Raw genomic sequence first — 18,522 nt, forward strand, 5'->3', positions numbered from 1 at the left:
ACACCCGAGGCAAATCTCCTCACCTCATTAGACTATATTCTTCCAAAGAATTAAAGTTCAACCACAAGGAGCACCTGCTAAAACGTATGCATGCGTTCGGCTACCACAGCAGCTGGCATAATAGGGGAGCCTCTAATCATAAAGAGCTCGACCTGTAGACACTGTACAAGACGCAAGCAATGGCCAAGAAAACAGATACGTTTCAAGTGAAAAGAAAATAGATGCCGGAGATGCACTAGTTCAGGCAGTGGCCATGTGCTGTTTCAGTCGATCATGATTATGTCCTCTTTCTGCGCTGCCGTGTCTGCCTGGGAATGATTGCTTTTGTCGTTCGGCAGGGTTGTAAGCGGGTCTGAGAGGGAGAGTTTAGCACCATCTGCAGTCCCTTTTTCGGTTTCCGACGCCGAGGTCCCTGGATTGTTCGATCCATTATAGTTGGCAGCACAATGGGCAGGATCGTGTTTGGAATCAGCCCGGGAGGTAACAAAGCACTTCTCAAGTTCTCGTAAGAGGTTTCCGACTTTGGTGACTTCTGCCACGACTCCAGTTTCAAGCCCTTTCCAGCCATCGCCCTTTGACGTATACAGTGTCTGTCGGAGTCTGGTTGTGATATTGTCATCGTTCTTACTATTTCCTTGGCTGTTCGCGTCCTTGAGTACCCAAACCAACCGGTTCTGGTGCGAAGCAGCCACCAATTGAAATCGAGCCTCGTCCCCTGGGTAGTAGATTTGGTAAGTCTTAGCGTTGCGCACTGTTACGTGCAGTCTCAAAGGCCCGCTGTTTGAGGTATTGGCCATTAGCTGGTCCAAAGCTCTCATTAGGGGAAGCGTAAGCGTGAGGAGTTCAACAACGGTCTCAAGTCCCGCCTCGGTGGAAGAGCGGTTAAGACTAGACGCAAGGGATTCCTGGATTCGGCGGTGCGGGTTTTGGAGACCGAACTGTATGCCTAAACGCAGGCCAAATAAGGACTCGGACCTAGATGCCAGCTCGGTAGGGCTGAGCTCCATGAGAGACTCGTTCCTTGACAGATGTATATTGAGGCTAGCCGCAAGATCTCTCTCCGGACCATAGACGAAGGATATACTCGATAGCGAGAAGGTCCGAATCTCTACCTTTTTCCGTTGCAGTGACTCAAGTACGGAAAGCACACACTCAAGCCTCTGCAAGTTTTCAAGAAGGCTGGCGATGACCGGGTGACCAGCAGGTGCAAGCAAACGCATCGCAAAGCCACTGCCTCCCTTTTGAAACACTAGTGAGCGATCCCAGCTCGAGATAAGTGGACCTAAAGTAGCCGTAGAGTCGACCAAGTTGCCATAAGCTACCATGATAGCGCACTTCTCACGAGGATCAACTCCATGGAAAGCAAGACGAATAGTATCTCTAATGAGACTCTTCCTCTTTGCCTTGACGGGCATGGCTGCCCTAAAGACACTAGGAAGGGTTGATACATCGTACCGGACAAGGATATCTGGCACCCGGAGATCAGGTTCGATCTTCAACTTATGCGGGGGAGGGTGAAACTTGATAGACTGCAAGTCCGACAAGTAGCGTGCATTGGAATGAATAGCCAGAATCCCTGAAAGACTGTGCCCGAGGTTTGCGAGGTATGCATCATCAATATCATAGCGTGCGGGGAATAATGAATCCATGACAACCTGAGCGGAACGGAGGACAGACTGGCCACGGCCGCTTCCATGAGGGATGGGAGGACCCTTTGCAGGCAGCGTTGGGCGAAGTTGCACAACCCACCATGAATCGCCATCCATGCTGCTGGTTGCTGCCACAATCCAATTCCGTCCCCAGAGATGATGAGAAAATAGTGTGAAGCGTAGCACATTCGGTGGGAAGATCCTTCGAATGTCAACTTTCCATGCCCTCGGATTGAGTGGCTCGAATCCTAGCATTTTAACCTTGGATTCTATTTCTTCTATAGCTGCATTGCAGCGGATTCGAGCAACACGGGAGACTATGTCCTCAACAGAGGATCTTTCAGGAGTGCGCTCCAGATCAAAGCGGTCCGAGACAGTCGGTGTGGCTGACAAGATGCTCATTCCGGACATGGGTTCAATAGAGACTCGAAGATGCCTAGTTTCGGTGAGCTGGGCATCGAGTTGGCAATCACCGGGCTCAGTTCTTGTCAAGTGAGCACGCAAGGATAGGGAGCCAGTTGAGAAAAGCGAGCTTTCTCTTATCTTGCTGTATGCCGAAGAAAGGATGTGGGAGACATGCAGTGCGATGACACTTCGCAGGACAATCTCCATAGAGAGATTTCTTGCATCAAAGGCAATATCTTCACATGGCACCTCGCCCCCATCCCTCATCCAGCGGAAATTCAAAGACGGTAACCCAGGGCTTTCGCTGTCTGACTTGCGATGGCCGCGCCTGATTCCAATCTCAAGCCAGCTTTTAGCTCCAGGCTTCAGTGTCCAGTACTGAACGACAAGTGTTCGGTGCAGCAACTCGACCCGCAAACATTCAGACCAAGAACCCCTAGCCAATTCAGTAGCTTGCTTGAATAATATGTTGACTTTATTAGTTAACACCAGGTTATGTAACAAGTCGAAGCACCCGGTCAAGCCACTATTCTGAAGCACGTCATTGATCGTCATTTCGAGCTCGTTCAATAATCGGCCTTTCAAAATTGGTGGTGAAGGCGAGAAGAGAAAACGTATATCGACAAAGAAAAACTGCGAATTTTCGTTCTCTTCGCCAATGGAGAGGTCAAGTTCGAATTCGCCAGGGACACCAAATGTGACCCGGCCGTCATGGATCTGGTAATTTCTGAATGGAGGAGGAATATCTTCTTGCACCACGAGTCGTGCACCGATTAATCGATTGATTTTCTGTAATTTCCTGAGCGTTCCTCGGACTGTCAAGCGCCGGGGGGGTTTGTAGCCGAGCTAAATGTCGGCGCAAAAAGAACATTAGAGAGATGGTCAATATTGTAGAAAATAGCGAAGCTTACATCGGACATTGACGCCACTTTGCCTCTCGACAAGACTTCCAGTGCGGTCTTCAGGTCAGGATTTGCTACCTGTGCTTGGACGAGGTCTCTTTTCATGTCCCCAACCCATTGTAACGCATTCATGTACGCTTGATGCCGGGTGCGAATGAAATTCTGAATGTCGATCAATTTACTAACATCAGCTGCTTGTCGACTCCATTGAGAGAGGACGAGCAACTTTATGAATTCGGCCCTTTTAGCGTGAGAAAACTCTAGTATTCGGAGCTTCTTCCGTATGTTTCCAGGTGACTGGTTTCCAGGCGATTTCCCGGTAGTTGGAGCTGTCGAGGGGTGAAATTCATGAGAATTCACCTGCATCTCCGCCATTTCGGTAATCAAGTCCGATAGATCGTTCCAGCACTGCTGTACGGACCTATTGACCAACTTCGCGAACGGGAAGAACCCCTGGGTAATATGTGGCAATTCAGGCGGTCCTTTATCTACCCTTGATGCATGATTTGCCGCGACTGTCTCCACGCTTCGAGTTTGACTGGCGTTCTTTTCGACGCCATTAACATGAACAGGACCATCTCGTGCATTGGCGCCGTTGAGTTGAACAACTTCTCCCCGAGGATGTGACAGTCCATCTCGAGAATAGGTGTTACCTGGCTCGTGTCTTAGTCCGCCAATGTTGGCATTGTCCATGACGACTCCCGGCATGTTCCGTGCATAAACGTGCTCCTGGTAGAGTTAATCCCTCCCCTCCTTTACCCCTCGCACAGCGCAAACCGAGCGGCTCAATATGGGGCCTTCCTGATATTGGAGGAACTGGCACCGGGGTAGGGAGGGAAGCTGACTATGCTGGGTATGTCGGCCGAAGACTTCAATGTAATGCCATTTATGTTCTCTCAACCAGAGCGCAAACGGTTGGTTTATGGTTAGCGACCAGATCGAGAAACTGTAATTGGCGCGTTATGCGCTCAACGTAGGGGGGCGGTTGACGACTGATTCGATGAACTCAGACACAGGTGTTGGGGTCTCGTTGCTCTGGAGGATCCTCAGATTGAGGCAATGGCCCAGCGCATAGGCTTGACCTTGCACAAAAGTGGCTTGCTAGATATTAACTTCTAGGATTTGCCTCGATGAAGCAGAGATGCGACGCTAATTTGGAAGAAGTGACTGCGGTGTGATATGCAGGGTATCGAAAACCTGAGGCGGGGAGCTAAGTGATGTCAGAATAACCCTTTAGAAGAACAGAAGACGAGTAGAAGACATTCGCAAGATGTGCGATTGAGGTGTAAGTACTGTGGGATCGGAGGTGGAGGGATGGATACCAATATGTTTGCTGAAGCGTTGAGAATCTGTGAAAGTACTGGGGGATGATCGAAAGATGAGGCCTGCGCGATGCGATGCAAATGCATGAGCACGGGATCAGCGAGTAGCTATGTTTTGATGCCTTGGTGCCTTAATTTCTTGCCCGGTTAATATTACAATACCATACATTGACTTCGTCCAAGTTAATCAGCCAAAATGCTATATGACAAGTAATATTGATACCGCTATAATACAGTTACACCGCATTCCAAGACCAGGTGATTAGGTTCTCCGCAAGTTACCTGATTAGAGAGAGCTCCTTAGCGCTTTAGATAAGTAGATAAGTACTACTCGACCCAGGTCTCCAAGCTTCCTCCATCCTCGGCCGCGCTATACGGTTGTCGGACCGGAGAGCTATCAATTACCCTTATACTAAAACTTCCTCCAATCTATTCCTTGACATAGAACATTATTACGCCCTTCACTTGTAGCTTTTGCTCACGTCTCTACCCCGTTTTCGAGCTCTGCCTGTCACTCGCTTCCAGTCTGACCGCATCAATTGCACTACTACTATTATCCAGCCTACACCTTTCCTGCAGATTCCGTTTTACAGCAAAACAAGCTCAATTGTAAGTAGCAGGTTCCTATTCTCTTCTAGCAGTCATTGTGTGTATAGCAAACACATGATTCTATCTATCAATTTACCAAAGCCGCCGTTTGTACGACCTGATCCAGCTTATATGTTAACCAGCTTCAACAACATTCTACAGACAAGCGTGTTCGGTCTAGCTGTTCTCATTCTTGGATATGTGAGCAATTCATAATGCAGAGTTGCACCAATTCACCGGAAGTTCAGGCCGCTACCATCCGTCCTCCGCCTCCACAATTCCCTGGAGATGACACCAGACCGACATCTAAGAAGGAGCTCGCTGGATGGTACAGCTATGGCTGGGCTGCCGAGGTCTTTACGGTGTGCGCTATGGGTATTTATCTCCTAATTAGGCCGAGAAGTAACCTTCTTATATCTTCTAATACATTCTAGGATCGTTCCTCCCCATCACCCTAGAGCAAATGGCTCGAGAACGCGGTGTACTTCTTTCGGATAAGACAATACCGTGCAGTGCTTCTTGGAGCTCTCTAGAGCCGACCTCACCATCGAGGACATGGAACGCCATCTTTGATGCCACTACATCTATCAAACCAGGTTCACCCAGAACAAGCCAGTGCATTATCCATATTTTCGGCGTTGAAGTCAACACTGCAAGCTTCGCTATGTACACATTCTCATTGAGTGTGTTCATACAAGCCATTTTGATAATATCAATGTCAGGTGCTGCGGATCACGGAAGCTACCGCAAAATGCTGTTGGTCATATTTGCACTTATTGGCTCCGTTTCTACGATGCTGTTCCTTGCAGTCGTCCCAAGGCTCTACCTTCTAGGTGGGTTGTTAGCGATTATAGCTAATACATGTTTTGGAGCTTCTTTCGTACTATTGAATTCTTTTCTGCCTCTACTGGTTCGCTATCATCCCATATTGCTGGGTGGACATAGTGAGGAGGATTCACCCACCGAGACCAACCATGATTCGACCTCTACAGCCGATGGCTCGGGTCAAACCGACGGAACCGAAACAACATCACTGCTTCGGCCAGAACAAAGCCGCAATGCCTCTTCTATGGGTGACGAAACTCAAGTGTTTGCCTCGAAAACTTCTCAGGAATTGAAGCTCTCCACAAAGTTATCCTCAAACGGGATCGGCATCGGATACATAGGTGCAGTGATACTGCAAGCAATTTGCATCCTAGTTGTTGTCGAAACTCACCAGACAACATTCTCGTTACGCCTAGTCCTCTTTTTGATTGGGCTCTGGTGGTTTACCTTCACCATACCCGCGGCAATGTGGCTACGTGCCCGGCCCGGCCCGCCCCTTCCATATGGGAAAGAGACTGGTACATGGACTAGTTATATGGCATACGCTTGGAAATCTCTGGGCAGAACAATAATGCGGACTCGAAATCTGAGAGATATCCTGTTGTTCCTGGCAGCTTGGTTCCTCTTAAGTGATGGTATCGCGACAGTCAGCGGGACCGCCGTCCTGTTTGCGAAGACACAATTGGGGATGCAGCCAGCTGCTTTGGGGCTGATTAATGTCATTACGATGATTGCAGGAGTCTTTGGAGCTTTCTCTTGGAGCTTTGTGTCGCGAGCATTCAATCTCCGGGCTTCCCAAACGATAGTTGCTTGTATTGTTTTATTCGAGCTTGTGCCGCTCTATGGTCTCTTAGGCTTTATCCCCGCAATCAAAAGCCTAGGGTACTTGGGCCTCCAACAACCATGGGAAATGTACCCGTTGGGTGTCGTATATGGACTCGTCATGGGTGGACTTTCTTCATACTGTCGGAGTTTCTTTGGGGAATTGATCCCTCCGGGATATGAGGCTGCATTCTATGCTTTGTATGCCATCACTGATAAAGGTTCCAGTGTTTTCGGTCCCGCCATTGTTGGAATCATCACAGACCGTTACGGGGAGATCCGACCTGCCTTCGTCTTCCTTGCTGTCCTGATCATGCTGCCTTTACCCTTAATGCTCTTGGTCGATGTAGAGCGTGGAAAGAGGGACGCGCTTTCACTTTCGAAGGAACTCGAGGGAAGACCGAGACAGGAGGTGCCGGCCTATGGAGCTGTCACCCAATGCCCATCTCATAGCGAGAACCGAGTGGAATAGAGGCGATGGTGGTTGCGTGAAGGATGACTTGTGAATTCATGTTTTTACTCGTCTGAGTAGATGTGGCAATCACCTGAAGGTGTTACTTTGTGTGGCCGAACAATGGCCCTGTTTATTTTGCCCTAGGTCTAGGAGACCAGAACTTTTATTTTGGTAGCGCTTAGTAACTATATAGGCGGCATGCGCCGTACCTGATGTCCTCCAGTATCACTTGCACTAAATTACCCAGCTTAGTAGGTAGACACCACGGTGTGGAGGAGGAGCACAATAAACAGGGCCGTATGGAGATTGTGTGATTACTAGGGCTAAAAGGAAGTAATTCGAGACCTTGTCATGGAATGTGGCCAGCTGGAAGGTCCGCAGGAGTAGGTTCAAACCTTGAAGGGGGGTTGGTAAGGAGGAATGACTGAATACCAAAGAAATAGTTAGCCACTATCTACGGAGTACAGCAAGTAACTTACTAGTTAAACTAGGAAGTGAACCGTTACCTAGTTAAGTAATTAAGGGATCCAATTTGGTCGAAGTAGGGGCGGTACCTCGGTACCACTAAGACAAAAGTGGGTAAGTAGCTCTTAGGGGAGATACACTATGGTCTCACAATAATAACTAATCATCATCATAATTAAGTACTGGTGTCCCATGTGCCTGAGCAATCTCTCTAGTATGTCTACCATCCCTACCGACCAATCGACCAACTTGCTACTAGCCATTGGTGTAGGTATCTACCTGGTACTACCCTTTCTTAAGTGAAGTATGCCTAGATTACCAGTCCCTTGGTATGAAGGTCCCTTGCTGTCCAGGGCGGGTCCGGTTGAGCCAGTCAGAATGCTCAGCAGGCCAGCTGACTGCAGAAAGAACAGACTGTCCTCATCGCCTCTTCATAGCTACAGGAGTAGTGGGTTAGCTAGTTAATCCAGGCGGATCAGCCTATGATACTAAGTACTGTACTATTTATTTAAGGACTATTTGCCTTCCCATTCGCTCCATCGCTCTTTTCTCTTTCGGTAGCTTCTGCTCTACGCATCACCTGCCTTTCTCCTCCCTCCCTCCCCTCTCCTCCATCCAATCCGGGTTGGTCTATTGTTTACTACTTTCATTGACTTTCGAGGTTCTTCGGAAGTCACTGGGAAAAAGCAGGCATCCATCGCGACAACCCCCTCCCATTGTCCTCGACTCCGCTGCTACTTTTTCTTTATTTCAAGATGCGCTCCTTCGCGCCCTGGCTCGTTAGCCTTCTCGGCGCATCCGCGGTGGTTGCAGCCGCTGATACCGAGTCTGATGTGATCTCCCTGGATCAAGACACATTTGAGAGCTTCATGAACGAGCATGATCTCGTGCTTGCCGAATTCTTTGCTCCTTGGTGTGGTCACTGTAAAGCCCTCGCGCCAAAGTATGAGGAAGCAGCCACGGAGCTGAAGGCGAAGAATATCCCTCTGGTGAAGGTTGACTGCACCGCCGAGGAGGATCTTTGCCGGAGTCAGGGGGTTGAAGGTTACCCTACCCTCAAGATCTTCCGGGGTGTCGATTCTAGCAAGCCGTACCAGGGCGCGCGTCAAACAGAATCGTGAGTTCCCTTTTTTATTACCGGAAGAAAGAAATGGGCATGCCTCAAGAAGCTGTCATGTATGTGATGTGCCACTGACTCATGCTGTGTTTCCTAGTATCGTTTCCTACATGATTAAGCAGTCACTTCCTGCAGTATCCTCAGTGAACGAGGGAAATTTGGAAGAGATCAAGACCATGGACAAGATTGTGGTGATCGGTTATATCCCGTCCGACGACCAGAAAACTTACCAGGCATTCGAGAAATATGCCGAGTCTCAGAGGGATAACTACCTCTTCGCTGCAACGGATGATGCGGCCATTGCGAAATCGGAAGGTGTCGAACAGCCCTCCATCGTGCTCTACAAGGACTTCGATGAAAAGAAGGCTGTTTACGATGGCGAGATCGAACAGGAGGCTATTCACAACTGGGTGAAGTCCGCTAGTACTCCCCTCGTGGGCGAGATTGGCCCCGAGACCTACTCTGGCTATATTGGGGTAAGTAGGATCTTTACGTCAACGTGGCATTTTCTTGCATTTCGGCTTGACTTTCGATGTCAACTTGCTGGCTGGACTGGCTAACCATTCTTCAACATAGGCTGGAATCCCGTTGGCCTATATCTTTGCCGAGACCAAGGAGGAGCGCGAAAAGTACACCGAAGACTTCAAGCCTATCGCCCAGAAGCACAAGGGTGCTATCAACATTGCTACTATTGACGCTAAGATGTTTGGTGCCCACGCTGGAAACCTCAACCTAGACACTCAGAAATTCCCGGCATTCGCCATCCAGGATCCCGCAAAGAATGCCAAATACCCCTACGACCAGGCCAAAGAATTGGATGCCGACGAGGTTGAGAAGTTCATTCAGGATGTTCTGGATGGCAAGGTTGAGCCTAGCATCAAGTCGGAACCTATTCCCGAGTCTCAGGAGGGTCCCGTCACAGTTGTTGTGGCCCATTCCTACAAGGATCTCGTCATTGACAATGACAAGGATGTCCTGCTCGAATTCTACGCACCTTGGTGTGGACACTGCAAAGCGTATGTCTATACAATCCTCCCAGGCTTCCTGTAAGAGTGCAACCAACTAACGATCACTATATAGCCTTGCTCCGAAGTATGATGAGCTCGCAGCTCTCTATGCTGACCACCCCGATTTGGCGGCTAAGGTTACCATCGCCAAGATTGATGCGACGGCCAACGATGTCCCGGACCCGATTACTGGATTCCCTACCATCAGACTTTACCCCGCCGGTGCCAAGGACTCTCCTATTGAATTCTCTGGCTCGCGCACCGTCGAGGATCTTGCCAATTTTGTGAAGGAGAATGGCAAACACAACGTCGACGCCCTTAATGCCTCTCCCGAGGAAACCCAGGAGGGCGGTGATGTGACTGAGGCTGCTCCCTCCGCTACGGAGGCTGAGACCCCGGCTGCCACAGAGGACGAGAAGGCAGAACATGATGAACTGTAAACGGTCTTTCGGTTATGATCCCGCTTAGTACTGTGCCGTATCAATTACTAATTAACTGAACTATCGATTTTCCATTGATAACATCTGTAAATTTCTTGACCAATTCGTTGTTGGTTGACTTTGTTAGCTAAATTGACTAGTTTTTATATGGCCAGACAATGTCCTGAATACACAATTCGCTCCAGACTTGTCTACCTCATCTCATGGAATGAAACTCAGGCTTGTCCGACACTGGAGTCCACGGAAATCCATGTGTAGCATTCAGATGTGAGCCCGATGACTGAATCTTACTCTTGCCGTAGACAAAGGCTGGGTTGTGGGTTGGCACGTCAATGACTGCAACAGTTGTTAATCCTTACACCGTGACCCCGAATCCAAGCGAAGTGTGTCCCAAAGTCGAAAGAGCATAATAGCAATGAGACTTTGACATCTCAGCCATACATTATCATCATCTCAGTCTCCAGCAAGCGGACACGGTGAATAATACCGTAATTCATGAGCCAGAACGGTGGCTTGATTTCCATCACGACTTCACTCTATTAGCTCCCTTAGGTTATGAGCAGTGGAAAAAGAGATGCAATGAGGGAAAGAGTTCTGAAAATTTTACGAAGTACCGAGTATTAGCATCTATCTGGTCACTTCTGCTGCTGCTAGGGCTTCCAGCGCATCGAGATCGTCTTCGAACTCGTCAATGTCCTCGGTAGATTTGGCAGGCTCTGTTGTTTTGGAGACCTCTTCCTTCACCAAACTAGCATCTGACACTTTAGCGATAGGCTTTTTCGAAGAACCAGTGAGAGCAGGGCTTTGGATGGTGGTAAATGGAGAGCTGATTTTGCTCTTCGAAGTCAATGACCAGTCGATGACTTCGTCAGCACCATAACGTTCAGCAAGCCACTCATTGCATTTTTTGAAATGTTGGTTTCCGAACTGCAAAATAACCCAACGTCAAGATCAAATGGCCAATAACCGATGGTAACAAGATTCTACTTACGAATCCTCTTGACGCACTTAGGGGGCTTGGATGGACGGATTGCAGAACATAATGCTTCGCTCTATTGATGCCTGTCACACGCTTGCCTGCGGGTGTTCCCCATGCAAGAAAAACAACTCCGCGCGTCCGTACTCGGGCCACCAAGTCTATGGCTTTCTGAGTGAACAACTCCCATCCCTTGTTTGAATGGCTAGCGGCCTGATGTGCGCGTACCGTCAAGCAAGTGTTCAGCATTAATACACCACGCTCGGCCCAGGGTATGAGAAGGCCACCCTTGTTTGCGGGTCTTTGGAACGAGGGATAGTCATTATGAATTTCGTTGAAGATGTTGACGAGGGAGGGCGGGGCAGGAGTTGGAGGGCGGACGGAGAATGCAAGACCATGAGCCTGGTTATAATTATGATAAGGATCTTGGCCGACTATGACCACCTTCACCTTGTGCAGAGGCGTATGACGGGACCTAGTATTCAAGTTCAGCCCCCCGATTGCCAATATGACTTTCAGTGTCAAAATGGGAGACGACGGAGATTTACCATGAGTAGATATCTTCTTCGGGAGGGAAGATTTTAGCTCCCGATTGCTTTTCCTTCTGGAGGAAGCGCTTCAGTGCTAGGAACTCCGGCTTGACGACTTCCTCCTTTAGCTGTGCCAGCCAGCTCTCGTCGAGAGTGTCTATTTCAAGTTGGAGGAGCTCCTTTTGTTCTGGAGTCAATGAGTCGACCCATTTCTGCTTGTTGAAGCCCGATGAGGACGAAGTGGGTTTTGAGTCGTTGGGTTTGCTTTTGGGGGCACCAAAGAATGAAGTGATGCTTCCATTGGCCTTGGGTTTCTTTGAGTCGGCCTCTGGTGTCGTCAAATGATTAGCATCACGTTTCATGCCCGCTCTACCGGCCATGTTGCCGACAATCGTGTGTCGCCTTTCGTAGGTGAGTGTGAGAAAATATGTCTCCAAAGAATGGGGGCCAGGGAAATCGATTGGGAAGAATTGATAAGACAAGGCAGACGATGAAGTAGCGAAAATGAAGTTGGGAAGGGAACTTGAATGATCCCGAAAGTGAGGGGAGGGTAATGTAGAACAAAAAAGAGAAAGAATAAGGAAGCGAAAAAGAAGGACAGGGAAAGCCCTTCACAGATGCAATGGACTCACCTGGGTGACGGTATCCTTCGAATAGGTCGAATCGCCAGGGGATAATGCATTAGGAATGGATACTCAAGAAATCCTTCCAGCCGCAGCGGAGCACTGGCCGGCAAACGCGTCGCAGTTGCGCGAAACCACGCGTTAATTGGCGTCCATGACAGGTCCGGACCGTCTGGGAGAGGGAATTTCAATTCTCCGTTCGATAAGAATTGGATGTCGTCACGGCGTAATCTTCGTGGTACGCGCTGTCCAATACTTACCCCGTAATTTAGAGCATAAACTATTAGTAGTACTACTACTACTCCTACTACTTTGTAATGACTACTACTAGGAAATAAGTTGATCCTTGAAGATCTAGACCATTGCTTTCCTTGCCTATCAACCAAGGTACGTGCAAGTCAAACCAAGACATATCCCTATGGCCAGATACACATTACTTACTCAACTAAGTAGTTGACCTCGTTAATCGATTAATTACCGTTTTATCATGAACTAGTCGACTTACCCAAAACGCTGCTTACCCAGAAAAATTAGACTACTTGGGAGAAAAAAAAGGAGAAAAGGGGAAAGTACCTGGCATGGCGAGTCATTACTTTTAAGTCAGTCGAATAAAACAAAAACGCCATGGAGCTTACTTGGCTTGCCGATACCCCTCAATCTAGACGCCGGACGCGGGCGTTGCGAGCATGTGCTACTTGCCAACGACGAAAGGTATGTGGCTAATCTGTGTTTCTAATCTCCCTTTGGTGGTGGACTGGTGGCTAAATTCTGACGAGTTCATCTCATCAATAAAAGAAACGCTGCCGCCATCTAGACACAGCAAACGGCGTAAGCCATAACCACGTTTTACAAACAGGCACCAGCAGCCATGTACCGCTTCAACGGCAACAACAGAGTACTGCTATCGCCGGCGATCAACCGGTTGATACAACCCTAGCCGGTAGCCTTAGCATCCCAAGCAGCGTGCCCTCAAGCACCTCCCAAACTGAACGGTTTGTTGGAGACCTGAATCCAGAAGCTGTGATAAGGGAGAAATTGGACTCTGCCAACGCAAGCCATCTGAGGGATCGAATCGGGCTCTGGATCAGCTCCTCAGACGTTCACGGCCATAGAAAACATGTGCCTAATACTGATCATGAGTGGACCGGACACCGTCCCCAGAATGGGCCAGAGTTACAATCCGTCGCATCCGCGCTCAATCAACAATATTCATCTGGTATGGATGCCTGTGGCCGTTTGCCCCATTCTACCCGCCATCATCTGTTCTCCATCTATTTCAGCAAGGTCAACCATATCCTGCCCCTTGTGGACCAGGCATCTTTCACCCAAGCCAACTCGGATGGCGTCGCATCTGTTTTTCTGGAGAGAGCCATTTGCCTTGTCGCTGCTAAAGATAGGGCGGCTGGTCCTCACCTTCGCTTCAGCAATGATGGTCCCCTTATTTCCTCTCGGTCATTCTGCTCTAAACTATATCAGGGATTGGTAGTCGCTTTAAATGTTGGGCTGGAATCTGACAGACTTTGTCGTATCCGCATCTTGACCCTTATGTCACTGCATTGTGAGGGTTACGAAGGTGCGGAAGCGGCGTCTATGCACCTGTGTCAGGCCATTCATCAAGCTCAGACGGTAGGCCTGCATTTGGATCGACCTGGTCGGGCACCCGGCGATTCTCTATTCAATCTTTTCTGGTGCCTATGGGGCCTGGATAGGATGCATGCTTGTATTGGTGGTCGCCCAGTCATCCTCTCTGACTGCGATATTGGAATCGAGAAACCGAAGATTCAAGGTCTTTCTCCCAGATCCGCCTTTGATATCTGGTTTGCAATATCTGATCTACTGTCGACCGTGATCTCGCTTTATCGACCATCATCGGACCATACAATTGGATGGGAGGGCGAATTCCCTGCATTTGAAGGCATTACAGGCGATAAACTGCAAGATGACCTGGACTTCGCTACACTAGGTATGTCTCTTCAGCAAGTCTTCCACCAATCCCTGTCTGAGAAGAAATGGTACGGCCCAGCTCAGAGGGAAAAGGGGATTGGTCTGTTTTCCAGGGCGGTTTGCTAATCACGGGAAAAAAAGGTCTCCTTGAGCTCTACTATCATGCAGTTGCCATACTGTCATGCAGATACAAAGTTAACCACCGGTCGGATGAGTCCAGGCCTTCGTATGTCCGCCAAGGTCTTGCTGCCATACGGATCCACTCCATTGCTGCTACCGAATGCTCCCAAGAGTTACCGCCTTTGCCAATTGTTCCATACGCATTAGCACTTTCTATGGGTGTGTCATATCAACAATTTCGCTCAAGTAAGCTCATCACGCATCTTGATCGAGCTCGAACCAGCCTGGAAGCTTGCTGTACTCTGCTCGAAGAACTGGGCGGGTTCTGGTATTCTGCAGAAGCAACGGCACGACTGGGCCGGAAAGCGTTGCACCAAATTGACGAGGCCGAGCTTGGACATCGCCAACATGGCCGGGCTGCCAGTCCCGCCACGCCCACAGCCCAGAATCCGAGGGCGTTTCTCTCCCCACCTCCGGATTCGTCTTTCGATCCCGCCCAGGGCACTTTGAGTAATGTACGCAGTGGGGTGTCCTCGACTGCGCTAGGGCAGGAACTTCCGCCCCGGCCATTGTATTCGCAAGATATCAGTGCCCCAGACCCTGATCATGACAGCTTTACGGACATTGACACGTTGTTTGGAGATTTTCTCGATCTCTCTCTGCCCACCAATTTCTGGGACCCCTTGTTCATGGCAGAGCCACCTCCCGGGACCTAGGAGGACACCCCCTCAGGAATTCTAGGCTCGGCTTAGGGCGAGCGTAGGCCTGGCTACCGCATCTTCGGGGGCCGGCATCAGGGTCTGCGCGCAGGTTCGCAAGACAGACGACAAGGATTGGCTCGAATTTGCGCCGATCTTTATTCGCTACCAAGGCTGACAGGCTCATCACTCGGCCAAGCTTACTTCATGTAGCACTTGAGTAACTCGTCGCTGAATGTAGCGAAGTAGCCGGCCCACACAGAGGTGAGAGTCCAACAAGCTTATCAGATCATCCGTTCCCTAAGATCAGGGGCCAATGGTCAAGATAGCGGCAAGGCAGGCAGGGTACGCAGAGGCATGGCATGACGAGGGGGGCAGACTTTTTAGATGGTTCGCTAGGAGAGGCCGAGGGAGTCTAGACGTCGACCGGTCTTGACCGGTTCGTGTTGCGGCCAAGTGGAGTCGCCCGACATCAGATCGTCATCTCCCGACGATTCTCATTAAACGTCAGCCGCTGGAGGACCGCCATTGGTGTCCACCATCCGCATTGTCAATGGAATTATGCTTGTGCTAATTACAAAGTAGCCTCAGCCCCGTTTCCATGAATCCTGGCTCTTTTTCGTGACTCGTAAGGCCCGGAAGGCAATGAGGGCTGCCTGTCCGCTGCTTGTAATTTTAAATTGTCGACCTCCACTTTCAACCAACTCCCCTCCACCCCCTTTCCAACCCGTCTAGTGTCTCTGTTCTACGTTTCAATTCTACTATAAACTGGGTGATAATCACTTGCCACCTCTTTCTTCTACGGCCTACTCCGTCTGTGCCTTGCATAAGCTAGCTAGCTGTCTGGGTTCCCAGACTGGAGATAAGCCAACCTCAGCCCTAACTAACATCGGCGGGGTCGATTGGGCGCAAATTCCCACTGCTTGTCTAAACAATTTCCTCCCTCGCCTCGCCTCGCCTATATTGCTATCGATTTAGTTCCTGCGGCGGTCCCACCATTCTTTTGACACATGTCACGTCTCTCATGTGCAATCTAATCAACAGCTGAAGCTTGCTCGTTTCTTCCTTTCTTTAATAATTCAACGATCCATCAATTAATCACCCACACCTTCTCCCCACCCGCCTTCCACTTTGTGTCTGCACGGGCGTGTGTGTACGTGTGCGTGTGCGTGTGCGTGTTTCCATTTATATACAGCAACGTGTACACGGAGGCCTGCGGACTCCGTTGTATGTCTTCGCCACAACCGTTAAATATTGTTGTTGTTGCTTATATGCGCTCTTTGGTCGACCTGATAAAAAAATTACTGCTAAGATGCTACTATGAGCAACCCCTTCATCACGCCTAGACATCCCGCTGAGGGTTCGGCCGCGTGCAGCTTAATCGCGAGGAGGTACTTACTCGTATAATGCTGTTGTTGCGCAGAGCGAGCAATATCACTATAGCCTATCACTTACGGATTTGCATTTGAATTACGGGAGACGGAGAAAGAGGGTGTGTGTGTGTGTGTGTGCGCGTGTGCAACTAGAACAGAAGGTCCCGGATACTGAACTCCAGTCTTTACACCTATTCATGGCGTCTCCAGCGGAAAGGGAAGGACGGTTGGCAGTTTCTGCCAATGCCCGACCAAGCGAGGGAATCAATCAAGCCAAGGGACGGCGACCAGGCCAGTTCTCAAAGCACCCAATCTCTCAGCTGCAGGGACCCTTCGAGGAATCGATACAGGAAGCCATTGGCCTTGGGAACGGTAGATGGATAGCCGATATTGATGCTCAATCTAGGCGCAAAATCTTACTCGAAAGTCCCAAGTATGAACGGCTTTGTGGCAGAAAATGGCGCCAGAGAGCCGATGAAAGGCAAGCACTCGGTCGAGCTCCGGTCCCTTGGACTTGCTCAGCAACATTGCAAACTGACCGCCTCTAGATATCACCCACTATGGAAACTCATTGCCCAGATGTCCTTTGGGGTCCACCTCTTAGTTGAAAAACTCGCCAAGTCTGACGTGGAGGTCTTGAAAATCCTTCAGGTTCATGTAGACGAAATGGATGGATTTCTGAAGAGGACCTCGGAAGATTTTCTTATCATCCAGATTGACGTGCGCACGCGGAGTAAATATCTCAGCCTACCTCTTGAAAATCTGATGATTTTCGATGAGATGCTGGAGGAGCGCAGTTTCCGTGGCTCTATGATCGAATATAATGACAGGATCGAACACGCCATTGATCGATTCGCAACTGCGATCGAAGATTCCCTTAAAGACATCCAAAAAGGCCGGGAGGCGGTTGGTGCGCTATGGACCTACCTTCAGCAGTCAGCCGAAAAGCATAGTCCGTTGCCTGTTAGACTACTGGCTATCTACCACGCTATGCTGGCAAACGCGGAGGGCTGGAACATAGCACTTTCGAATCTCCGTCGAAAAGGTGTCGCTCTACAATCGGCCCTTCTTCAGCTTGGCCTGGCCACGACAGAATTGCAGCGACGTGTGGGAGTGGCAAGTCGAAAAGCTGTTGTAAGTTACTGTCAACCCCATAATTGCGTGCCCGAGCTGAGATTTCCACAGGTGTCCTACATGCAAAGTACTAATGGATTGACCCGGAAGAAGTCACTACGGCAACGATTCATGGAAAGAGGCTCATTCGTTAGCGCACCGGCTTCGACTCCGAACAAACCTCTTCCCCGTGCTCCGGACCGTCCGGCAACGGCGACCCTCTCCCGGTCGACTGACCGTAATAGGCTCACGCAGAAGAGTGTTCCGAATCTCAGGGCGGCCAGGGAGAATGACGCGCGTAATGCACACACGAAGCTAGCAGACCGAGCCAAGTCTGTCAACGGTACTACTGACGGCTTCGACTCGGAGGGCTTTGTGCTTAAGCTTCGCCGTCTCTCCAGATCCAAGCTCAGAACAAGGGAACTTGCAAGCGAACACCCTGAGCCCCTACCAGTGCGCCCTTCCACTGCACCTTCCAGGGCATCGAAAGCTCGAAGTATATATCTGGAACCACTGAAGTCCCTGCACAAAAGCAAGAAGGAACCAAGTCAGAAGGCGCATTCTTCACTGGAGCCAGCCCAAACGGATGATCCGGTTGCTCCACAACCTTCAGCGAGACGAGAAACGATGAAAAACCAATTACTGCAGTATTTCAAATCCGACAAAGTGGTTGATGCATGGGAACATGAAACGCAGAAAGAGAAAAAGAATATCAAGGATTCCTCCCAGGCCAGAAAGGCCGGCCCTTGGAGCGAATTTTGTGCAGAGTCATCCATCAATGATGATGGCTGTCTACAAATAAAATCGGACATGGTCGGATCGGATCTGAACAATGACATGGCATGGCTCCAGGAGGATGCTGGCGCAATGAATACTTATTCCTTAAAGCCAAAGAGGGATGTCGGACCCAGAATCCATGTCCTTTCGGTCCAGTTTAGCCTTGCGCAGGATGATAACGCACCAGAAAACCAAGACCCAGATGCGGAGCTTGAAGATACACAATCGGTCATAACAGCTCTTCCTTCCATACCAGCCGCGCCGGTAAATACGGAAGAATTCCATCCTCATTCGTTTTATCCTGGATACAATCTCGGACATCCCTCTGAACCTGCCAAGGTCTTCACCTGATAAGGCCTGGATATTTTCAGG

The 18,522-nt window shown here is 49.6% G+C and overlaps 6 protein-coding genes across 6 annotated transcripts; 4 read left to right on the forward strand and 2 right to left on the reverse strand.

Annotated features, from left to right (window-relative positions):
• Positions 1-35: 35 nt before the first annotated feature.
• On the reverse strand, positions 36-3,864 carry BO88DRAFT_50003 (mediator of RNA polymerase II transcription subunit 14). The gene is made up of 2 exons (XM_025712920.1): positions 2,966-3,864; positions 36-2,900 (listed from the first exon to the last, which is right to left on the reverse strand). Exons 1-2 carry the CDS (start codon positions 3,662-3,664, stop codon positions 264-266), a joined length of 3,336 nt encoding a protein of 1,111 aa, XP_025562548.1. The 5' UTR covers positions 3,665-3,864; the 3' UTR covers positions 36-263.
• A 758-nt stretch (positions 3,865-4,622) lies between these two features.
• BO88DRAFT_388921 (MFS transporter) lies at positions 4,623-7,186 on the forward strand. The gene is made up of 3 exons (XM_025704890.1): positions 4,623-4,887; positions 5,029-5,241; positions 5,301-7,186. The coding sequence occupies exons 2-3, from the start codon at positions 5,082-5,084 to the stop codon at positions 6,983-6,985; spliced, it is 1,845 nt and encodes a 614-aa protein (XP_025562549.1). The 5' UTR covers positions 4,623-4,887; positions 5,029-5,081; the 3' UTR covers positions 6,986-7,186.
• An 856-nt stretch (positions 7,187-8,042) lies between these two features.
• Positions 8,043-10,342, forward strand: pdiA (protein disulfide isomerase PDI1). Its single transcript, XM_025712921.1, has 4 exons — positions 8,043-8,549; positions 8,647-9,025; positions 9,126-9,565; positions 9,630-10,342. The coding sequence occupies exons 1-4, from the start codon at positions 8,188-8,190 to the stop codon at positions 9,994-9,996; spliced, it is 1,548 nt and encodes a 515-aa protein (XP_025562550.1). The 5' UTR covers positions 8,043-8,187; the 3' UTR covers positions 9,997-10,342.
• A 281-nt stretch (positions 10,343-10,623) lies between these two features.
• Positions 10,624-12,286, reverse strand: BO88DRAFT_388928 (uracil-DNA glycosylase; the record flags this gene model as incomplete). Its single annotated transcript, XM_025704891.1, has 3 exons — positions 11,521-12,286; positions 10,988-11,447; positions 10,624-10,923 (listed from the first exon to the last, which is right to left on the reverse strand). The coding sequence occupies exons 1-3, from the start codon at positions 11,880-11,882 to the stop codon at positions 10,624-10,626; spliced, it is 1,122 nt and encodes a 373-aa protein (XP_025562551.1). The 5' UTR covers positions 11,883-12,286.
• Positions 12,287-12,749: 463 nt separating this feature from the next.
• BO88DRAFT_425724 (transcription factor domain-containing protein) lies at positions 12,750-14,905 on the forward strand (the record flags this gene model as incomplete). Its single annotated transcript, XM_025708854.1, has 3 exons — positions 12,750-12,836; positions 12,921-14,088; positions 14,211-14,905. The coding sequence occupies 3 exons, from the start codon at positions 12,750-12,752 to the stop codon at positions 14,903-14,905; spliced, it is 1,950 nt and encodes a 649-aa protein (XP_025562552.1).
• A 1,790-nt stretch (positions 14,906-16,695) lies between these two features.
• Positions 16,696-18,501, forward strand: BO88DRAFT_341049 (uncharacterized protein; the record flags this gene model as incomplete). The annotated part of the gene is made up of 2 exons (XM_025703080.1): positions 16,696-17,394; positions 17,446-18,501. 2 exons carry the CDS (start codon positions 16,696-16,698, stop codon positions 18,499-18,501), a joined length of 1,755 nt encoding a protein of 584 aa, XP_025562553.1.
• Positions 18,502-18,522: the final 21 nt, after the last annotated feature.

The sequence above is a fragment of the Aspergillus vadensis genome (assembly GCF_003184925.1).
Source record: "Aspergillus vadensis CBS 113365 unplaced genomic scaffold BO88scaffold_12, whole genome shotgun sequence".
Taxonomy (NCBI): Eukaryota; Fungi; Ascomycota; class Eurotiomycetes; order Eurotiales; family Aspergillaceae; genus Aspergillus; species Aspergillus vadensis.

Bases quoted from the DNA above. Each gene is read 5' to 3' on its own strand.
- pdiA (XM_025712921.1), top strand. From the start codon at position 8,188: ATGCGCTCCTTCGCGCCCTGGCTCGTTAGCCTTCTCGGCGCATCCGCG. The intron at 8,550-8,646 runs GTGAGTTCCCTT...TGTGTTTCCTAG, and splicing joins GGCGCGCGTCAAACAGAATC to TATCGTTTCCTACATGATTA. The intron at 9,026-9,125 runs GTAAGTAGGATC...TCTTCAACATAG, and splicing joins CCTACTCTGGCTATATTGGG to GCTGGAATCCCGTTGGCCTA.
- BO88DRAFT_388921 (XM_025704890.1), top strand. From the start codon at position 5,082: ATGCAGAGTTGCACCAATTCACCGGAAGTTCAGGCCGCTACCATCCGT. The intron at 5,242-5,300 runs GTATTTATCTCC...AATACATTCTAG, and splicing joins CTTTACGGTGTGCGCTATGG to GATCGTTCCTCCCCATCACC.
- BO88DRAFT_50003 (XM_025712920.1), bottom strand. From the start codon at position 3,664: ATGCCGGGAGTCGTCATGGACAATGCCAACATTGGCGGACTAAGACAC. The intron at 2,901-2,965 runs GTAAGCTTCGCT...GCCGACATTTAG, and splicing joins AAGTGGCGTCAATGTCCGAT to CTCGGCTACAAACCCCCCCG.